The sequence below is a fragment of the Felis catus genome, chromosome B4, assembly GCF_018350175.1.
Source record: "Felis catus isolate Fca126 chromosome B4, F.catus_Fca126_mat1.0, whole genome shotgun sequence".
NCBI classification, from domain to species: domain Eukaryota; kingdom Metazoa; phylum Chordata; class Mammalia; order Carnivora; family Felidae; genus Felis; species Felis catus.
The window spans coordinates 78,858,505-78,881,993 of NC_058374.1; the positions used below are offsets into that span (position 1 = coordinate 78,858,505).

The 23,489-nt window shown below is 42.3% G+C and overlaps 1 protein-coding gene across 1 annotated transcript; it reads right to left on the reverse strand.

Moving 5' to 3' along the window:
* Positions 1 to 13,572: 13,572 nt before the first annotated feature.
* Positions 13,573 to 19,255, reverse strand: LOC101100486 (keratin, type II cytoskeletal 6A). The gene is made up of 9 exons (XM_011279741.4): positions 18,643 to 19,255; positions 17,236 to 17,450; positions 16,828 to 16,888; positions 16,575 to 16,670; positions 16,289 to 16,453; positions 15,667 to 15,792; positions 14,589 to 14,809; positions 14,334 to 14,368; positions 13,573 to 14,222 (listed from the first exon to the last, which is right to left on the reverse strand). Exons 1-9 carry the CDS (start codon positions 19,180 to 19,182, stop codon positions 13,969 to 13,971), a joined length of 1,713 nt encoding a protein of 570 aa, XP_011278043.3. The 5' UTR covers positions 19,183 to 19,255; the 3' UTR covers positions 13,573 to 13,968.
* Between the last annotated feature and the right edge of the window lie 4,234 nt (positions 19,256 to 23,489).

Sequence of the window (23,489 nt, forward strand, 5' to 3'; positions counted from 1 at the left end):
TATTTTATGCATATCCATGTTTGTATAATATACACCTTTATATCCTCTTTTCAGTTACGCCTGTGTTGTATTTCTTATGTGTTTACTCCTCATCCTCCTTTAACGCTCAGTGATGGCTGTTTAATACCTGCAAGCTCTTCTTTCCCTCTGTCTACCTCCCTTTCCATGTCCATTACAGCCCACTCAGCAATGCCTTCACCTCCCTGTCTGCTTTCAGCATGGCCTTCATTTCTAGTGTGGTTTTGTCTTGTTTCTTGGCTCTTTTTCTGAGCTCCTCCAGTTCATTTTCTCCTTTATTATCTCATTCAATTGCCCCATTTGTTCTCTGATTTTATCATGGTGTCTATTTCATCGAATTCTGGGAAATATACTATTGGAATTTTTTTCTGTTGAGTGTTTTTCACATGCCTCTTGTTTGTCCCTGTGTTATTTAATGGAAGGTGCCTGTTGTGATCCTGGAATGCTTCCTTTATCTCTGCCTTTGTTTTTTAATGAGTGTTTATTTTTGAGAGAGAAGAGAGAGAGAAGAAGAAGAAGCAGGGGAGGAGCAGAGAGAGAGGGGGAGACACAGAATCTGAAGCAGAGAATCCAAAGAAGGCTCCAGGCTCTGAGCTGTCAGCACAGAGCCCAACACGGGGCTGGAACCCATGAACCGTGAGATCATGACCTGAGCTGACGTTGGACGCTTAACCAACTGAGCCACCCAGGCGCCCTGGAATGGTTCCTTTCTGACCAGTGCTCATCTGTGAATGAAGCAAGCCCTTTCTGGCCCTGCCATTTGCAGGAGGTATTCTGGGAGGGGGGCCAGGGCCATATCCAGGCTAATAGGATTTCTCATTATGACACAGGGCTGTGTGAATAATTCCTCTAAGCTTTAATTCTGACAAGCCAACAAAGGTCACCACAGAGTGGCTCACAATTTCGTCTCTGCTTTCTTTGCTTCACCAACAAAATGCTGCCAATAAGCTTGGACTGATTCCTCATTCAGCCCAGCCTTCACAGTTTTGTGAAACTTCACGACAAATGGGGTCCTGCCTCCAGCCCACACACCCAGTTCTGATTGTTGCAAACAAGGGATTCTTGGATGTGCACCTGATGAAGTGTCCTTTACAGGGACTTAGCAGCAGTGCAGTGAGTCAACAGTGTCTGGCACGTAGGAAAACCTGTGTTGGCTTTGTTTGGTGTTCCTTCGTGGTTATTGAGTTGTTTGGTTTGGATTTGTTGGTGTTGAGTGTTCTTCCCTGAGATCTGCAGCTGTGGGCATCATCTCTCTGAGTTTCTTAACAACTGTCTTGCATTTTTCTATGTCTGTGAGAATATTCTTCTATTTCTTTTAAGGTTTATATATTTTGAGAGGGTGCAAGAGGCGGGGCAGAGGGAGAAGGGGACAAGGGATCCAAAGTGGGCTCTGGGCTGCAGCAAGACCCATGTGGGGCTCAAACTCACAAACCATATCATGACCTGAGCATTAATCAGATGCTCAACAGACTAAGCCACCCAGGTGCTCCCTTTTTTTTTTTTAATGGATTTTAGATAGATTCATGTTGGTGGTTGAAGGTGGAGTTTAGTTTTATGTTTCTTGTTCTTCTTGTTTTGGGATAATTTTTGAGAAGGTGCACAAATTAAAACAAATACAACTTGAAATAACCAATATTGTTTTAGCATATGTCCTTCATTTATTTCTCTCTGTCTTTCTCTTTCTCTACCTTAGTTGTATAATTTTGTTTACAAATTTGGTATTAGTTAAAAATATAGCTGTCACTTTGAGCCCCACACCTTAAGCAGTTTTTGTCATAAACTTTTCATTTCAGAACAGTTTTAGATTTACAAATAGTTTCTAAAAGTAGTAGAGAGAGGTCCTGTAGACCTCACACAATTTTTTTCTTATTAATACCTCATGTTAGTATGGTACATCTGGCACAATGAAGGAACCAATATGAATATACTAGTAATAGTTGTGTTTATTTGGATTTCTTTAGCTTTTACCAATGTTCTTTTTTTTTTTTTTTTCCTGTTCGAGGCTCTCATCCAGGATACTACATTACGTTTAGTCATTATGTCTCCTTAACTCTTGTTTCCTGAGACTGGTTGTCAGGTTTTCCTTGTTTTGATGACCTTGAAAATTTCAAGAGCAGTGGACTGATATTTTCCAGAATTTCAGATTTCGGCCTTGTCTGATGATTTCTCAAGATAAGACTGAGTTACAGGATTTTGAGAGGAAGACCACAGAGGTAACATTCCATTCTCATCACATCGTATCAAGGGTACATGCTTTGATGTGTCTTATTACTATTGTTGTTAACCTTGATCACCTGGCTGAGGGAGTGTTTGTCAGATTTTTGGAAAGTTATTATAAAGTTATTCTTTTACCCTTTTTCCTCCATACTCTTTGGTTTTTTTAAATATGAAATTTATTGTCAAATTGGTTTCCATACAACACCCAGTGCTCATCCCAACAGGTGCCTTCCTCAATACCCATCACCCACCCGCCCACCCCTCCCTCCCACCCCCCATAAACCCTCAGTTTGTTCTCAGTTTTTAGGAGTCTCTTATGTTTTGGCTCCCTCCCTCTCTAACCATTTTTTCCCTTCCCCTCCCCCATGGTATTCTGTTAAGTTTCTCAGGATCCACATAGGAGTGAAAACGTATGGAATCTGTCCTTCTCTGTATGACTTATTTCACTTAGCATAACACTCTCCAGTTTCATCCACGTTGCTACAAAAGGCCATATTTCTTTCTCATTTCACGTAGTATTCCATTGTGTATATAAACGACAATTTCTTTATCAATTTGTCAGTTCATGAACATTTAGGTTCTTTCCATGATTTAGCTATTGTTGAGAGTGCTGCTAGAAACATTGGGGTACAAGTGCCCTTATGCATCAGTACTCCTGTATCCCTTGGGTAAATTCCTAGCAGTGCTACTGCTGGGTCATAGGGTAGGTCTATTTTTAATTCTTTGAGGAAACTCCACACTGTTTTCCAGAGCGGCTGCACCAGTTTGCATTCCCACCAGCAGTGCAAGAGGGTTCCCGTTTCTCCACATCCTCTCCAGCATCTATAGTCTCCTGATTTGTTAATTTTAGCCACTCTGACTGGCGTGAGGTGATATCTGAGTGTGGTTTTGATTTGTATTTCCCTGATGAGGAGCGACGTTGAGCATCTTTTCATGTGCCTGTTGGCCATCCGGATGTCTTCTTTAGAGAAGTGTCTATTCATGTTTTCTGCCCATTTCTTCACTGGATTATTTGTTTTTCGGGTGTGGAGTTTGGTGAGCTCTTTATAGATTTTGGATACTAGCCCTTTGTCTGATATGTCATTTGCAAATATCTTTTCCCATTCCGTTGGTTGCCTTTTAGTTTTGTTGATTGTTTCCTTTGATGTGCAGAAGCTTTTTATCTTCATGAGGTTCCAATAGTTCATTTTTGCTTTTAATTCCCTTGCCTTTGGGGATGTGTCAAGTAAGAAATTGCTGCGGCTGAGGTCAGAGAGGTTTTTCCCCTAAAGAGATGTCCTGTATCCATTTTGGGTTTGTTTTTGTGAATGGTGTAAGAAAGTGATCTAGTTTCATCCTTCTGCATGTTGCTGTCCGGTTCTCCCAGCATCATTTGTTAAAGAGACTGTCTTTTTTCCATTGGATATTCTTTCCTGTTTTGTGAAAGATTAGTTGGCCATACTTTTGTGGGTCTAGTTCTGGGGTTTCTATTCTATTCCATTGGTCTATGTGTCTGTTTTTGTGCCAATACCATGCTATCTTGATGATTACAGCTTTGTAGTAGAGGCTAAAGTCTGGGATTGTGATACCTCCTGCTCTGGTGTTCTTCAAAATTACTTTGGCTATTCGGGGCCTTTTGTGGTTCCATACAAATTTTAGGATTGCTTGTTCTAGATTTGAGAAGAATGCTGGTGCAATTTTGATTGGGATTGCATTGAATGTGTAGATAGCTTTGGGTAGTATTGACATTTTAACAATATTTATTCTTCCAATCCATGAGCATGGAATGTTTTTCCACTTCTTTATATCTTCTTCAATTTCCTTCATAAGCTTTCTATAGTTTTCAGCATACAGATCTTTTACATCTTTGGTTAGGTTTATTCCTAGGTATTTTATGCTTCTTGGTGCAATTGTGAATGGGATCAGTTTCTTTATTTGTCTTTCTGTTGCTTCATTATTAGTGTATAAGAATGCAATTGATTTCTGTACATTGATTTTGTATCCTACGACTTTGCTGAATTCATGTATCAGTTCTAGCAGACTTTTGGTGGAGTGTATCGGGTTTTCCATGTATAATATCATGTCATCTGCAAAAAGTGAAAGCTTAACTTTATCTTTGCCAATTGTGATGCCTTTGATTTCCTTTTGTTGTCTAATTGCTGATGCTAGAACTTCCAACACTATGTTAAACAACAGCTGTGGACATCCCTGTCCTGTTCCTGATCTCAGGGAGAAAGCTCTCAGTTTTTCCCCATTGAGGATGATATTAGCTGTGGGCTTTTCATAAATGGCTTTTATGATGTTTAAGTATGTTCCTTCTATCCTGACTTTCTCAAGGGTTTTTATTAAGAAAGGATGCTGAATTTTGTCGAATGCTTTTTCTGCATTGATTGAAAGGATCATATGGTTCTCATCTTTTCTTTTATTAATGTGATGGATGTATCATATTGATTGATTTGCGAATGTTGAACCAGCCCTGCAGCCCAGGAATGAATCCCACTTGATCACGGTGAATTATTCTTTTATATGTTGTTGAATTTGATTTGCTAGTATCTTATTGAGAATTTTTGCGTCCATATTCATCAGGGATATTGGCCTGTAGTTCTCTTTTTTTTACTGGGTCTCTGTCTGGTTTGGGAATCAAAGTAATGCTGGCTTCATAGAATGAGTCTGGAAGTTTTCCTTCCCTTTCTATTTTTTGGAATAGCTTGAGAAGGATAGGTATTATCTCTGCTTTAAATGTCTGGTAGAATTCCCCTGGGAAGCCATCTGGTCCTGGACTCTTATTTGTTGGGAGATTTTTGATAACTGATTCAATTTCTTTGCTGGTTATGGGTCTATTCAAGCTTTCTATTTCTTCCTCTTTGAGTTTTGGAAGTGTGTGGGTGTTTAGGAATTTGTCCATTTCTTCTAGGTTGTCCAGTTTGTTGGCATATAATTTTTGATAGTATTCCCTGGTAATTGCTTGTATTTCTGAGGGATTGGTTGTAATAATTCATTTTCATTCATGATTTTATCTATTTGGGTCATCTCCCTTTTCTTTTTGAGAAGGCTGGATAGAGGTTTATCAATTTTGTCTATTTTTTCAAAAAACCAACTCTTGGTTTCATTGATATGCTCTACAGTTTTTTTAGATTCTATATTGTTTACTTCTGCTCTGATCTTTATTATTTCTCTTCTTCTGCTGGGTTTGGGGTGTCTTTGTTGTTCTGCTTCTATTTCCTTTAGGTGCACTCTTAAAGTTTGTATTTGGGATTTTTCTTGTTTCTTGAGATAGGCCTGGATTGCAATGTATTTTCCTCTCAGGACTGCCTTTGCTGCATCCCAAAGCGTTTGGATTGTTGTATTTTCATTTTCATTTGTTTCCATATATTTTTTAATTTCTTCTCTAATTGCCTGGTTGACCCATTCATTCTTTAGTAGGGTGTTCTTTAACCTCCATGCTTTTGGAGGTTTTCCAGATGTTTTCCTGTGGTTGATTTCAAGCTTCATCACATTGTGGTCTGAAAGTATGCATGGTATGATCTCAATTCTTGTATACTTATGAAGGGCTGTTTTGTGACCCAGTATGTGGCCTATCTTGGAGATGTTCCATGTGCACTTGAGAAGAAAGTATATTCTGTTGTTTTGGGATGCAGAATTCTAAATATATCTGTCAAGTCCATCTGATCTAGTGTATCATTCGGGGCCCTTGTTTCTTTATTGACCAAGTGTCTAGATGATCTATCCAATATTGTAAGTGGAGTATTAAAGCCCCCTGCAATGACCACATTCTTATCAATAAGGTTGCTTATGTTTGTGAGTAATTGTTTTATATATTTGTGGGCTCCTATATTTGGCGCATAGACATTTATAATTGTTAGCTCTTCCTGATGGATAGACCCTGTAATTATTATATAATGCCCTTCTTCATCTCTTGTTACAGCCTTTAATTTAACGTCTAGTTTGTCTGATATAAGTATGGCTACTCCAGCTTTCTTTTGACTTCCAGTATCATGATAGATGGTTCTCCATCCCCTCACTTTCAATCTGAAGGTGTCCTCAGGTCTAAAATGAATCTCTTGTAGACAGCAAATAGATGGGTCTTGTTTTTTTAATCCATTCTGATAACCTGTGTCTTTTGATTGGAGCATTTAGTCCATTTACATTCAGTGTTATAGAAAGATATGGGTTTAGAGTCATTGTGATATCAGTAGGTTTCATGCTTGTAGTGATGTCTCTGGTACTTTGTCTCACAGGATCCCCTTAGATCTCTTGTAGGGCTGGTTTAGTGGTGATGAATTCCTTCAGTTTTTGTTTGTTTGGGAAGACCTTTATCTCTCCTTCTATTCTAGATGACAGACTTGCTGGATAAAGGATTCTAGGCTGCATTTTTTTTTCTGTTCATCACATTGAAGATTTCCTGCCATTCCTTCCTGGCCTGCCAAGTTTCAGTAGAGAGATCCATCACTAGTCTTGTCATTCTCCCTTTATATGTTAGAGCACGTTTATCCCTAGCTGCTTTCAGAATTCTCTCTTTATCCTTGTATTTTGCTAGTTTCACTATGATATGTCATGCAGAAGATCGATTCAAGTTATGTCTGAAGGGAGTTCTCTGTGCCTCTTGGATTTCAATGCCTTTTTCCTTCCCCAGTTCAGGGAAGTTCTCAGCTATGATTTCTTCAAGTACACCTTCAGCACCTTTCCCTCTCTCTTCCTCCTCTGCAATCCCAATTATGCATATATTATTTCGTTTAATTATGTCACTTAGTTCTCTAAGTCTCCCCTCATACTCCTGGATTTTTTTATCTCTCTTTTTCTCAGCTTCTTCTTTTTCCATAATTTTATCTTCTAATTCACCTATTCTCTCCTCTGCCTCTTCAATCCAAGCTGTGGTCGCCTCCATTTTATTTTGCAGCTCATTTATAGCATTTTTTAGCTCCTCCTGGCTGTTTCTTAGTCCCTTGATCTCTGTAGTAATAGATTCTCTGCTGCCCTCTATACTTTTTTCAAGCCCAGCGATTAATTTTATGACTAATATTTTAAATTCACTTTCTGCTATATTGCTTAAACCATTTTTGATCAGTTCATTAGCTGTCGCTACTTCCTGGAGTTTCTTTTGAGGAGAATTCTTCCATTTTGTCATTTTGGATAGTCCCTGGAGTGGTGGGGGAACTGCAGGGCTCTTCGCCTGTGCTGTCTGGAGTAACTTGCGTTGGTGGGCGGGGCCGCAGTCAGACCTGATGTCTGCCCCCAGCCCACCGCTGGGGCCACAGCCAGACTGGTGTGTACCTTATCTTCCCCTCTCCCAGGGGCAGGACTCACTGTGGAGTGGTGTGGCCTCTGTCTGGTCTACTTGCACACTGCCAGGCTTGTGGCGCTGCTTCAATGGGATCTGGAGTATTAGCCGGGTGGAACCACGAGATGCACAGGGGCAGGAGGGGCAGGCTCAGCTCACTTTGCCTTTGGTGGTGCGCTTTGGGAGGGGCCCTGTGGCACCCGGAAGGAGTCAGACCCGTCGGAGGGATGTATCCACAGAAGCACAGCATTGGGTGTTTGCCCGGTGCAAGCAAGTTCGTGACGGGAACTGGTTCCCTTTGGGATTTTGGCTGGGGAATGGGCAAGGGAGATGGCACTTCCCAGCGCCTTTGTTCCCCGCCAAGCTGAGCTCTGTCCTCCGGGGCTCAACAAGTCTCCTTCCCGTTGTCCTTTAGCCCTCCTGCTCTCCGAGAAGAGCTGTTGACTTACAACATTCCAGATGTTAAGTCCCACTGGCTGTCAGAACACACTCCGTCTGGCCCCTCCGCTTTTGCAAGCCAGACTTGGGGGCTCTGCCTTGCCAGTTGGGCTGGCTGCCCCTCCACCACCCTGGCTCCCTCCCCCCAGTCCGTGTAGCACACACTGCCTCTCCACCCTTCCTACCCTCTTCCATGGGCCTCTCCTCTATGCTTGCTCTGGAGAGTGCATTCTGCTAGTCTTCTGGTGGTTTTCTGGGTAAATTAGGCAGATGTGGGTGGAATCTAAGCAATCAGCAGGATGCGGTGAGCCCAGCGTCCTCCTACGCCGCCATCTTCCTCCACCCATTTCCTCCTCCATACTCTTTGGAACAAAGTTATTATGCCCAGTCTCCACTTGGGAGGGGAGGAGTTATTCACTACCTGCTTGAGGGTGGACCATGTAGGAAAATAATTGGGAATTTTTCTGCATAAGAGTAGTCTATCTTCCTTCACTAATAAATCTAATCATTGATTCATCTCAGTATGGGCTCATGAATATTTGTTTTATATTTTGCATTACAACCCAGTCTCCCTCCCTTCCTTCCTCCCTCCTTTCCTTCTTCTGTCCCTCCCTCTTTCCTTCCTTCCTTCCTTCCTTCCTTCCTTCCTTCCTTCCTACTGGCACAAATTGTTCCAGTTTGGCCACTGGAACTCTTTCAGTGAGCTTCTTGATTATTTCCTAAATTTGGCCCTGAATGATGCAGTAGGGTTATCTTGTATATTTCCCACCCCAGTCCTACAATCAGTTATTTCTCCAGGAAGACTTCTTCGTTCCTAATTGTATTACTTGGGGTTTTCCAAAGAAAAAGAACCAAGGAGACAAGAAAATATATTTATGTGCACATATACATGCATATATATATATTTATATATATATAAACATCCATGGATTTATAATATATACAATATATAGTAGCATATAAATACATAATAATTATATATCATAAATCTATAATAAATAAATAGTTTTATATATATGATATATAATCAGGTGAGCCAATTACTTATGATAAATCTTCTAATACATAAACATTCCTTATAATAAATATAAATATTTATAATAAATAACTATATATATGTTTCCTTTGTATGCATGTATATATATACAAAAAACAATTTATTTTAAGGCATTGGCTTGTGTGATTATGGAGGCTGGCAAGTCCAAAATCTGCATAGCTGTGTTCCAGTTCAAGTCTGAGGGCAGCCAGGCTGTTGCAGAGCCAGGAAGTGCCAATGTCCCACTTCGAAGGCCATCAAAACAAGAGAATTGCTTATTTAGGGAAGGGCCAGCCTTTTGTTCTCTGCAGGTCTTCAATGGATTGGGTGGGGACCACCCACAATATGGAGGGCAATCTACACAAAGGACCAATGTAAATGATAATCTCATCTGAAGTCCTGACAGAAACACACAGAATAATTTTTGCCCAAATACTGGCTACCTTGTGGCCTAGGCAAGTTGACACATAAAATTAACCATCACACTAATATTGGGTCACGGTATTAGAAACCAAGATCTGGGTGCTAGATGTGCTCACTGCTCCTAGAGTGTCATTGTTTCTAGGTGCCCTTAGGTGATAGAGCAAAAAACCGATGTATATATTCTAGCCCCTCCCTGTGTATACACACATCTTTAAATGTGACCATATGTAAAACCATCTGTATCTATCCTACACTAGCCATAAGCTCATGTTGATGTCTGCAGTTCCAATTCAATATCACAAGGACCTTTTTAACTTTTGCTTATATGTAAACTTGCACCAACAGTGAGAAACCAGGCTCCAACCATCTGCCATCCATTTACTTGATTTTCCAATCACTGTGTATGTGTATAGTGGTATCCCAAGTATTACACCATACCTCTGTGGGAATCAACCTTATCAACTACAATGTTTGTGTACAGTTTCTGTTGCCTTTAGTCTTACAGATTCCACTCATTTCCAAAGTTACTTCGGTCAGCCTTTTTTATCCCCATTCCTTTCCGTGAGGTTGTTTCATACATTTGTAATACAGTAGTTTTTTTTTTTTTTAATTCTACCTTCTAACCTGGGATTCCTCAATCTTAAGAATTATTCCTTTTTAATTTCACATATTAAGGTTCAGTCTTGTGCTGCAAAATTCTGTGAGATTTGACAAATTCAGAGTTTCATGAATACACCATTGCAGTATCAAACAGGACTAAAGTCCTTCTGTGTACACTTAGTTAACCTTGCAAAAGTCTTTTGCCTTTCCCTATAAACTTTGGAATCAACTTGTTGATAATCTACAAAACAGGTTGCTAAAATTTCAGTTGAGACTGTGTTGAATCAATAAGGCAAAATTGGAAAAATTGACATCTTAATATCAAATCTTCTAATTCATGAATATGCAGTATCTTTCATAAATATCAATATTTTATAATTTTCCACAGATAGGTTCTCTTCACATTTTATTAGATTGATGCTTAAGTATATTTAATATTTTGGTACTACTTATAAATGATAATTTTTAAAATTTCAACATTCAGGGAAAAGATATTTACAAATAACATATCAGATAAAGGGCTAGCATCCAAAAATCTATAAAGAACTTACCAAACTCAACACCCAAAAAACAAATAATCCAGTGAAGAAATGGGCAGAAAACAAGAATAGACACTTTTCCAAAGAAGACATCCAGATGGCCAACAGACACACGAAAAGATGTTCAATGTCACTCATCATCAGGGAAATACAATTCAAAGCCACACTGAGATGCCACCTCACACCAGTCAGAGTGGCTAAAATGAACAAATCAGGAAACTACAGATGCTGGCGAGGATGTGGAGAAATGGAAACACTTGCACTCTTGGTGGGAATGCAAACTGGTGCAGCTGCTCTTGAAAACAGTGTGGAGGTTCCTCAAAAAATTAAAAATAGATCTATGACCCAGTAATAGTACTGCTAAGAATTTACCCAAGGGATACAGGAGTGCTGATGCATGGGGGCGCGTGTACCCCAATGTTTATAGCAGCACTTCCAACAATAGCCAAATTATGGAAAGAGTCTAAATGTCCATCAACTGAAGAATGGATAAAGAAGATGTGGTTTATATATACAATGGAATACTACTTGGCAATGAGAAAGAATGAAATCATGCCATTTGCAGCAACATGGGTAGAACTGGAAGGTATTAAGCTGAGTGAAATAAGTCAGTCAGAAAAGGACAGATATCATATGTTTTCACTCATATGTGGATCTTGGGAAACTTAACAGAAGACCATGGGGGAAAGGAAAGGGAAAAAATTAGTTACAAACAGAGAGGTAAGGAGCCAAACCACAAGAGACTCTTAAATACAGAAACCAAGGGTGTGTGGGGTTTGGGGGAGATGGGAAGATGAGTGATGGGCATGGAGGAGGGCACTTATTGGGATGAGCACTGGGTGTTGTATGTCAATCAATTTGACAATAAATTATATTCAAACAAAACAAAACAAAAATAAAAAAGCAAATGACTTTTTAAGTAGTAATCTTGTGTACTACAACTTTGCTATACTGGCTTGTTTATCTGAGGAGGTTTTCAGATTTTCTACATAGACTATCATGTCATCTGAGAATAAAGAGAGCTTTATTCTTCACTTCTAATTTGTATAACTTATATTGCTTTTTCTCATCTTATTGTGTAGTTAGAACTTCTAGTACACTGTTCAATGAAAGTGGAGAGAAGAACACATGCTAATCTTATTCTTGACCTCAGAACTAAAGGGTCCAGGGGCACCTGAGTGGCTCAGTTGGTGAAGTGTCTAACTTCAGCTCAGGTCATGATCTCAGGGTTCGTGGATTGGAGCCCCATTTCGGGTTCTGTGATGACAGCTCAGAGCCTGGAATCTACTTTGGATTATGTGTCTTCCTCTCTCTATGCCCCTCCTCTGCTCATGCTCACTCTCTCTCTCACACACACACAAAAATAAATAAACATAAACAAAAAGAAGTGAAGTGTCCAGTCTCTCATCAGTAAGTGTGATGTTAGCTACATGTTTTTTAAAAAATATTATTTTCGGGGCGCCTGGGTGGCGCAGTCGGTTAAGCGTCCGACTTCAGCCAGGTCACGATCTCGCGGTCCGTGAGTTCGAGCCTCGCGTCGGGCTCTGGGCTGATGGCTCAGAGCCTGGAGCCTGTTTCCGACTCTGTGTCTCCCTCTCTCTCTGCCCCTCCCCCGTTCATGCTCTGTCTCTCTCTGTCCCAAAAATAAATAAACGTTGAAATAAAAAATTAAAAAAATATATTATTTTCAAATATGAGGAATTTGCCTATATTCATTGTTTGGTGAGTTTTTCACTTAATCATGAATGGATATTGGATCATGTTATTTAATTTTTTTCTGCATAAACTATTACAATCATATGATTTTTTCTTCTTTAGCCATTTGAAATCGTGGATTAAATTGATTGATATTGAATGTTGAATTAGCCTCGCTTATATGCATTAAATCTCATTGATAGTGGTGTAGAACTCTTTTTATACACTGTAGGATTCAATTTGATGATACTTTAGTGCCCTTCATATCCATGATCTGGGATCACATATCTGGTATTAAATAAATTCTGTGTAGTAAGTTAGTGCCAAAATGGAAGGCTGACACTGTTCCTTGTGGGAATGGTTACAAGTGAACACAGCAGGGTACTGATATAGTAGGATCCAGAAACATCTTTATAAATTAGCCAATCCATGAGAATTTCCCTTGTGCTGAGTTGGGGTTAGGGGCATGGGGAAAACAGGGACTGAAAACGGTGACTGGTGGTTGGGAAGCGGAAGTTAACAGACCATCCTTGCACTGTATCCTGAGTTTTTCCTTAACCATTCTTAGAAACCAGAGCAGGCCAGGGCACAGCTAGAGGGGATGCAAGATCATCTCATTGGAGCACAGAACTTGACTTCTTTGAGCCTTTGTTAAGAGGTCTAGGAGGTAAGGAATAGGGAGATTCCATTCTTGTTTTGTCTTCAGACTTCAAAAGGTCAGCATCTAAGACTTGTGCCTGAGTTTGTAGATCCTTAATTTACTCAGATTTAGTGTTTTCAAGTTTTTCGTGTTGTGAAGATTATTGGAATTCACACCTGTGTACATATAACCTCCTGCATTTGTACTAGTTTCTTAAGATACATTTCTAGAAGTATACTTCCGGTTCAGCAGTATACACATATTAATTGCTATTGTCAGGCACGTTTCTGGGTCATGAAGGCAATTGCAAGTAAAATCTAATCTCTTATTCTCTTGTCGCTATTCTTTGGCTCTAACTGGACAGTACTATATTTCTCTGGGCATTATGAGTGGCTGCTTGAGCAGGTGGCAGAGAATCTTACAGACCAAGTCAAAGAGGCTAAGATGCTACTCCCAAATACAGGCAGTGCAAACATTTTACCTTGATGTAGACCAGATGCCTGACACTCCACTTGACAAGCATTTACATGGAGTCTAATCTGGCAAGGAATCCTGCGCATCAGGATGCGAGACTGAGGTTTGATGAAGCAGTCTAGAGGATGGGAGTAAGTACTGGGGATTGGGAGTATTCTTCACATGATAAGGCATTTGTCTGATGAAAACACTCAGGACCCAAAGGTAATGAAGCAAGTCACTACTCCACCATGAATTATATTATAAATCTGCTTTATTGCATTGGAAGAGAGCAAGGAGAAGAACACATGACAGGGACACAAACCCTGTTTGTCATAGAGCTGATCACTTATGCTTTCACAAGCACTGTGAGGGAAGGCCTCACTACTCGAGAGATGGGGAATTCATGGGCCCGTGGAAGCAAGAAGAAGTTGCTGTGTCCTGGAGTAGGACCCAGGCAGTGACCTTTGGATGGTGAGCAGTGGCAGCTCAGGTGGAGCAGGTATAGGCAGTGATGAGAAATGAAGGCACTCAGCAGTTTCTGCTCAGAGTCGGAGAGTAAGAAACCAGAGACGGGAGAGGAGAAGCAGCCGGAGAGAGGGCAATCCAGTTGCAGATGGGACAACGTGGGGCCAAGAGCTGATGGCAGGACTTAGTGCTTGTAGCTCTTCCTAGTGGAGGATGAGGTGGTGGTGTATTTGATGGTGGAACTGCTGCCCCCAGAGGAGCTGAAGCCACCCCCAATGCCTCTGCCGCTGCTGGAACTGAAGCCAGCTCCCAGGCTGTGGCCGCTGCCATAGGAGTAGCCGCTGCCTCCGCCCAGGCCTGAGCCACTGCCCACACCGCTGGCACTGCCATAGCCGCCGGCGCTGCCATAGCCTCCGGAGACAGTGGACTGCACCACAGCTGTGAAGGGGAGGGAGACAAGGACACATAGGACACAGTGAGCTCATTCTGCCAGTCTGAGTCTCGTCAGATGGGCTAAGGGCAAGGGAGAGGGGCAAGCAAAGTACTTACAGATGTTGACTTGTCCAACACCTTCCCCACTCAGCCTAGGAAGGGAGAAAACACAGGGACCATGAGACCTCAGACAGCCACCACTGGACCAGAGTGGGAAGCCTCGATGTGAGGATAACCCATGAGCAAACTGCCTTTTAAGATTCTCTGAGAGTCATGATTGTGGCCATAAGTAGAATGCCTTCAACTTGTGCTCATGGCCAGACATCATGGACATGTATTCAGAGGTTTGAGGAGCTTGTGTGAGTTACTCACCTGCACTCCTCGCCCTCCAGCAGCTTCCTGTAGGTGGCAATCTCCACGTCCAGGGCTAGCTTGACATTCATCAGCTCCTGGTACTCCTTCAGCAGCCGGGCCATGTCCTGCTTGGCCTTCTGCAGAGCATCCTCCAGATCAGCCAGCTTGTTCTTGGCATCCTTGAGGGCCATCTCCCCACGCTGTTCAGCATCAGCAATAGCGGACTGCAGGTTGGCACACTAGAGCAAGAAGATAGGCAGAAGGAACTCGTAATGTAGTTCTCCAGGAGATAGCCATACTTATTTCTAGTGAGGAACAGTTCCAGAGCCCAGATACAATGGTAAGGGACTTCTACCACATTTTTTCCCAGTCTTTGTCTGCTCTGCACAACTTGTCTAGTCTGGGAGCCACATGAGAACATATATGCCTTTTTTAAACATCTTCTCTGAGGGCTGGGTGGGAGACCCTATACTGGACCAAATACCAGCATAGTTGGAAGAAATGGACCCACTCAGTTTGTTTTGAGTGCTGTCTCCAAAACCAGACCAGAACCTTTTCTCATGATTTATGTGGATGCCCCCTAATTTATACAAAATTACCAACATCTTCACTTAAGGCTACGAGTTTCATTTCTGGCCATTGAGATCTTGTCCTCCTCAGTCCTAAGGTCTTCTAACATGCTTGGGCAACACCGATCTTCATCCTGGGTCACTGCTCAACTTCTGTTTCAATTCGATGTTGAGCAGATTTAGAGCAATCTTGCCCCCCCCCCACTTTGGGCCTCCCCTTTTCTTTCCCCACTTGTTTCTTGTATTCCTAAACCAAGCATTCTCCTTAAGTAATCTCTTTCAAAAGTCCCTGGATGATCTTTCTACACTCTGACTAATTGGGATTGCTCTTGTCATGCGGTTGTGTCATTCTGTAGGGTTAGCACTCATCTGTCCTCATATGTGGGAACTCACTGAGGGTGGGAGCCACATGCACCCCTCTCTTTGCTCTTCCCCCAATTCCCAGCATTTCCCAAATGGTGGCTGATGGCTGCCTGGTGGTTGAGTGAGGAAGCGATGCTTGTCTTCTCCAGAAGCCCTCACCGTACCTGCTTCTTGACATGGTCGATCTCGGATCTCAGCCTCTGGATCATGCGGTTGATCTCAGCAATCTCCTGCTTGGTGTTGCGCAGATCATCCCCGTGTCTACCTGCGGTGACCTGCAGCTCTTCATACTGGAGTCCAGAGGGAGAGAAGGTGGTGCATGTGAGTTTTCACATGCTAACGGTGACCTGACTTCTCAATCTGGCATTGAACACACCCAGAGCTAGTGACTTCTCACCAAGGCATTTTAGAGAAAGTTGACGGGGCAAGGTCACTGAATACTGTACACTGATCACAGACCCTCTTTTTAATGGACTGCTGGCTGCCTAGTTCAGTTGGAGGCCAGCAATGTTCTGTATTATGTTTCCAAGGGAGCCGACTCAGGGTGAAGACAAAAGCAAGGATCACTAGATCCCTATCTATGTAGCTAGCCTCCTGCAGCGGGGTTCTTTGACTTACTCAAAAAGCACATAAATTCTGTGAATGCCTGCTCTGTGAGTGCAGGGTTCACACCTGTGAGAAATCATCAGCTTCCTTGAGGTGATTTTCCCAGCGAAGGGGGTAGGCTTGCCGGTGTCTAGGAAGAGGACACAGGCAATCCTGGGCACCTGTCAACTCAAGGCTCACCTTGCTCTGGTACCAGGACTCAGCCTCAGCCCGGCTCTTCTGAGCGATCTCCTCATATTGGGCTTTGACTTCAGCGATGATGCTGTCCAGGTCCAGGTTACGGTTGTTGTCCATGGACAGGACCACGGAAGTGTCTGAGATGTGGGTTTGCATCTGAGCCAGTTCCTGCAGAGCATAAGATCATCAGATCATCTTTCCCTTGGCCTTACAGACGTACCCCACCCCAAGATCCTCCACCCTTGGCAGAGCCCCATCACAACAAAAAAAGAGGAGTGGGGATGCTTACTGCTTCATACAAGGCTCTGGTGAAGTTGATCTCATCCATGAGAGCATCTACCTTGGCTTGCAATTCAACCTTATTCATGTAGGCAGCATCCACATCCTGGGGAACAAGCCAACACCTTGGAGTCAGCTGAGCCTTCCTTCCCAGTCTGAACACCTTTTAGTCTCCCCATCTACTCCCCTCTTGGATGTGTGCAGGGCCCAAGAGTCCTTTCTTTCTAGGAAGGAACATGAACCCCTGATCTTCAGCAGCTCACCTTCTTCAGAGTCACAAATTCATTCTCTGCTGCTGTGCGCTTGTTGATTTCATCTTCGTATCTAGACACAGAAGAGGGTAAGACATAATTGAGCCAGTGGCAAGGATGATACAGAAAAAGTGTCCTGGAATCCCAACTTTGCATAAGAGAGATATACCCAAAAAGAGCTTCCTGCCAGTGAGCCACAAAAATGAATTTTGGGGGTCCCTAAATTGTTTTTATCTTTTTCTCTCCCCATGCACCTCTATGGCCTTTTTGCTATTTGAGGGTTGTTTTCGGCAACAATTGTGAGTTTCATTTCCATGAACATGTTTTGCTATGGAATCAAGCCCACATCTTGACCTAGTCACCCAATAGTCTTGATGTGTGCACTTCAGGGAATGGAGCCCTTTCTGTCCTTGTGCTCACTTGTTCTTGAAGTCCTCCACCATGTCCTGCATGCCCCTGAGCTCTGTGTCCAGGCGGCCCCTCTCCCCCAGGATGCTGTCCAGCTGTCTCCTGAGGTTGTTGATGTACTGCTCAAACAAGGGCTCCAGGTTCTGCCTCACGGTCTTGGTGCCCTGCTCCTGGAGCAGAGTCCACTTGGTGTCCAGGACCTTGTTCTGTTGTTCCAGGAATCGCACCTGGAAGAAGACAAGATTGTTATTTGCCACAGAAAGCCAGGGAGAAAGAGATGTAACCTGACAGGTGCCCAGGCACTTTGGGTAGTCGCCCAGGTTGGGCTATTACAGACCATGTACAGAGGGTCAGGCTGACAGTGTTGCACCCCCAACCCTATTTCGTTCCAGCCTCACTGGTCTTAGTGTGAAGTTCTTCCATCGACCTGTGACATCTTCTCACCAACTAAGCTATTTGGCCTATCAGTGTCTCTCAACATTTCTTCTCTTTTTATTGAAAAGCACAACCACACATCTAGTTAAAAATATTTCTGGGGTGCCTGGGTGGCTCATTCAGTTAAGCTTCTGATTTTTGATTTGGGCTCAGGTCATCATCTCAGTGTTGTGAGATCTAGCCCCTGTCAGGCTCTGTGCTGTCTCTCTACCTGTAACCCTCTCCTGTTCTCTCTTCCAGTCTCTCTCTCTCTCTCTCTCTCTCAAAATACTTAAACAGACATTTAAAAACATAGTATTTCTCTGTTACAAAGTGGAAAGTTATATTTAAATTGTACCTCAGGTAAAGGACTGTTAAATGTGCAAAAACTAGTGATTTGATCCAATTTAGTTAATTACTGGATTCCATTAACTTCTGCTTTAGTGCATGATTGCCCTGTATAACAAATGCCCTAATGGTCATGCTCTAGTTCTACACATTTTGCACTTCTATATTTATGTAAATGTTTGTGAGACTTTGTTTCTAATTCAGCCAGAAATCTTTTTCTTATTTCTATCTTTATCTAAATATTTCTGACCCTTTTTTTCAATTCATTCAGAAATCTTTTTCTTTTCTTTCACCCTTTTCCTCATGTCCAGAGCCCTAGAACAGTTTTCCACTGGAATTATTATTTAGTCTCTTAGAATATTCAGCAGGTAAAGCTGACCGATTCTATTCTCTCATTGCCTTATTTTGCTTCATGGATAACACAAGTTGAGTATTGTTCCCTGGCTGGGTTGAAGGACATTTAAGAGACCCAGTGGTTTCAAGTGATTTCCATCACCTTCTGCGTGTTGTCAACATGGAGGCCATCTGACATCCCAGGGGAGAGCTCCTCTGAGTCCCCTTCTCCCTCCCTCCTGAACCTCCCCCCAGTAGGACATTCATTGATTGTCTAGTCTGGGGAGCCTGACAGCCCAGTGGAGGCAGGTCTTCCTGGCTCACCTTGTCGATGAAGGAGGCGAACTTGTTGTTGAGGGTCTTGATCTGCTCCCGCTCCTCAGTCCTCACCCGCTGGATGGTGGGGTCGATTTGCAGGTTCAGAGGAGTGAGGAGGTTCTGGTTGATGGTGACCTCTTGGATGCCTCCAGGGGGGCACACAGGGAAGCCAGAGCCCCCATAGCCACCAGCAAAACCAGCTCCACCACCGAGCCCAAAGCCACCACCAGCTGCGGCACCAAAACCAAATCCACTGGCAGCTCCACCTCCATAGCCAAAGCCACCTCCAACTCGGCCACCATATCCGCCACTGATGGCACAGCTGCCCCCTCCGATGGAGATCCTCTTGGAGCCGCCCAGGCTATAGAGGCTCCTGCTCCCAAAGCCAGCTCCTCCACACACTCCACCGAGGCCACCCGTGCCCCTGGAGCGGGACACAGAGACACTGCTGAAGCCAGAGCGGCAGACCCCTGGGACTCTGGCTGAGCTGGTGCTGAAGCCACGGTGGCTGACGCTTTGGCTCCTCACGGTGGATTTGCTAGACATGATTCCTGAAGAGGGAAGGCTGAAGAAAGCGTGAGAGGCTGGAGGGTAGAGCTGAGAGGAGCAGATCTGTGAGATGAGCCTCCCGGCAGCAGTTTATATATGGTGAAAATGGGCTGGGCTCCGTCCTGGAAGGTGAGCTTGCAGATTGGGAAGGGTTGGGCTTTACAAACAGTGATGTCACATCTGGATTATTAGAAAAGTTATGAAATAGTGAAGATTGCATTTTTGGCTTCCTTTAGTCAGGGAAAATATCTCCTGTCTTCCAGCTTTGACTTGATCTCAATACAATGAGACTATTCTCCATTCACTGAGCTAGGAGTTAGTCACTGTCTCAAACAAAGGATCTGCATGTTATGCATGTGTATCAGAAGTTAAGTGCTCTCCTCTCCACTTGTGTTGTACCCAGCAGAGATAGGAGACTGAAATAATCTATTTCATATGCCTTCATAGTAACATTCTCATTCCTTTCCTTTATTACAATAGTTAAATATGACTTTTTTTGCTTTCACTTAAAATTTCACCCACATAAAGGAGTAACATAAGAACATAATCAGTCCCTATATTCTTATCACTCAGCTATATAAACGATATTATCTCACGACCAATATGATAGCTTCCATATTCCTACTCTATTCCATTACAACTGTAAATTATTGGGAAATAAATGTCAGAGGTCATGTTGTCTCGTTTGTATATAATTCTGTATTTATGTCTGAACGAGAGACTCAAAAATATAACCAAAATGTCATTTCCTATCTTGAAAATTTACATATATTCATTAATGTCACCAAGTGTCTATTCCATTTTCAAATATACCTGTTGGTGTTTTTTTTATGTTTTGGTTGTCCAAATCAGGATCCAAATAAGCTCAATCCATATTATATGTGTGTGCAATGTCTTTTAAATCTTGTAAGCCAGTATATCCTCCTTCATTTTTTCCATACAATTTATTTGTTAAAGAGACTGGGTTCTTTGGCAGGTGCAGTGTTTCATTCCTTGGATTTTTCTAGTTGCATGTTCATGGTGCCTCATTGAACATCTTACTGTGTCCTTTGTGTATCCTGTAAAGTGATAGGTAAAGCTAGAAACTTAATGGGCTATCTGTTTAAACATTCCAGATGTAGATGTATAGACTGCCTACTCATATATTGAGTATTGTTACACACTTTCTTCAATGTTTAGACGTTGAAGGAGAAAGTTGAAGACATTCAAGGAACAAAATGCATGTTCAAGGGCATTCCCCAGGCAGCCAATTCCTATACATGGAGGCAAGCGGTGTTCTCAGTTCCTGTGTATCTTTGTAGTATCCTCATTTGGGTGTTTCTGTGTTTTTCCTGGGGTATGTGGTGTGTGTGGGTGTGTGTGTGTGTGTGTGTGTGTGAGAGAGAGAGAGAGAGAGAGAGAGAGAGAGAAGAAAGAGATGGAGAGAGATATTGGGGCGAGTGTATATGTACAGAGGGTGCCCATATTGTTAAAAAGTATATATTTTATGCATATCCATGTTTGTATAATACCCACCTTTATATCCTCTTTTCAGTTACGCCTGTGTTGTATTCCTTATGTGTTTTCTCCTCGTCCTCCTTTAATGTTCAGTGATGGCTGTTTCATGCCTGCAAGCTCTTCTCCCCCTCTGTCTACCTCCCTTTCCGTGTCCATCACTGCCCATTCAGCAATGCCTTCACCTCCCTGTCTGCTTTCAGCATGGCCTTCATTCTTGGCTCCTTTTCTGAGCTCCTCCAGTTCATTTTCTCCTTTATTATCTCATTCAATTGCCCCATTTGTTCTCTGATTTTATCATGGTGTCTATTTCATTGAATTCTGGGAAATATACTATTGGAATTTTTTTCTGTTGAGTGTTTTTCACATGCTTCTTGTTTGTCCCTGTGTTATTTAATGGAAGGTGCCTGTTGTGATCCTGGAATGCTTCCTTTATCTCTGCCTTTGTTTTTTAATGAGTGTTTATTTTTGAGAGAGAAGAGAGAGAGAAGAAGAAGAAGCAGGGGAGGAGCAGAGAGAGAGAGGGGGAGACACAGAATCTGAAGCAGAGAATCCAAAGAAGGCTCCAGGCTCTGAGCTGTCAGCACAGAGCCCAACACAGGGCTGGAACCCATGAACCGTGAGATCATGACCTGAGCTGATGTTGGACGCTTAACCAACTGAGCCACCCAGGCGCCCTGGAATGGTTCCTTTCTGACCAGTGCTCATCTGTGAATGAAGCAAGCCCTTTCTGGCCCTGCCATTTGCAGGAGGTATTCTGGGAGGGGGGCCAGGGCCATATCCAGGCTAATAGGATTTCTCATTATGACACAGGGCTGTGTGAATAATTCCTCTAAGCTTTAGTTCTGACAAGCCAACAAAGGTCACCACAGAGTGGCTCACAATTTCGTCTCTGCTTTCTTTGCTTCACCAACAAAATGCTGCCAATAAGCCTGGACTGATTCCTCATTCAGCCCAGCCTTCACAGTTTTGTGAAACTTCACGACAAATGGGGTCCTGCCTCCAGCCCACACACCCAGTTCTGATTGTTGCAAACAAGGGATTCTTGGATGTGCACCTGATGAAGTGTCCTTTACAGGGACTTAGCAGCAGTGCAGTGAGTCAACGGTGTCTGGCACGTAGGAAAACCTGTGTTGGCTTTGTTTGGTGTTCCTTCGTGGTTATTGAGTTGTTTGGTTTGGATTTGTTGGTGTTGAGTGTTCTTCCCTGAGATCTGCAGCTGTGGGCATCATCTCTCTGAGTTTCTTAACAACGGTCTTGCATTCTTCTATGTCTGTGAGAATATTCTTCTATTTCTTTTAAGGTTTATATATTTTGAGAGGGTGCAAGAGGCGGGGCAGAGGGAGAAGGGGACAAGGGATCCAAAGTGGGCTCTGGGCTGCAGCAAGACCCATGTGGGGCTCAAACTCACAAACTATATCATGATCTGAGCAGAAATCAGATGCTCAACTGAGTGAGCCACCCACATGCTCCTTTTTTTTTTTTTTTATGGATTTTAGATTGTTTCATGTTGGTGGTTGAAGGTGGAGTTTACTTTTTTGTTTCTTCTTCTCATTTTTGGGTATTTGACAAGGAGGAAATCTTCTCATTTGTCTCTACAATTAAGTTCAGAAGGCTCCCATTCACACATTTATATTTAAAATATCCTACAAACTAAAATATCAAGCTAATCAATTAAAAATATTATTTTTTCCTCTCTCACACTTAATGAAAACAATTTTATTCTAAGCGGATGTCCTCGTCCTAAGGGCCTCTCTACCCTAGAGCCATGCTGGGAGTCACCTGAAAGCTTTCTGTAAGACATCACATTTACTGTCAGTAGAAATGTAATCCTCAATTAAATGCTCTCCTCGGTGTGATGATTTAGTTAATACTTTAAACAAAATTTGTATCCTTGAACGTTTCAGGTGGATACAATTGCAGAGAATAGCATATAAACCACCATGTACCAATCACCCAGATTAAACATTTATTAACATTTTCTCATGATTGTTTCATCTAATCCCTTACTTTTTATATCTAAATCCTCTACTACTCTTGTTGAAGTCACTTAAAGGAAACCCAGACAGCAAGTCATTTCGCTTGTAAATATTTGCAGGTGTGTCTAAGCAATAATGGCTTTTTAATCCAACTGCATAACACTACTACAGCTTTCCTAAGAAACAGTTTTTTTTTAAATGATATCTAATACCCACTTGTATTTGAATTTCTCAGGTCATCTCAAAGATGTTTTTTTAATCCTGGTTTGCTTGATGCAACATCCTAACTAGGTTCACATATTGCATTTAACAGGTATGTCTCTTAAGATTCTTCCATTTGATAACAAACTCCTTCCTTTTCTATGTGTCACTTATTTGTGGAGAACTTATTTTTTCTACAGAATGTCTACCTCCAGGCTGTGTCTCGTTGTGTCCCATCAGCGTCACATAACTTCTTCCATCCTTGGTTTTCTGTGTACTAGAGTTTGTATTGAGTTGATTAGATTTACTTCCATTATTTCAGGCAAGAGGCATTCTGGCTGTGCTCTGTACTCCTGAGTGCATTGTATCATGAGGTACATAATGCTAGTTGTCTAATATTTAGTGATGTTAAGACGGATCAGGGGACATTTGTGGTTCAGCCCCACCCCTCCACTGAAAGGTACACGATAAAATTTCATCTAAGATTGTAATATTCATTGAGCACTTCCTAGACTCACTATTTCATTAGGGGTTGCAAAATGGCACCTTTCCAATTTTATCATCCTGTGTCTGCATTTGTTAGTCAGTACTCATTTATAAAGAAGGAATCTTAATGTTTACTTTTTAGGT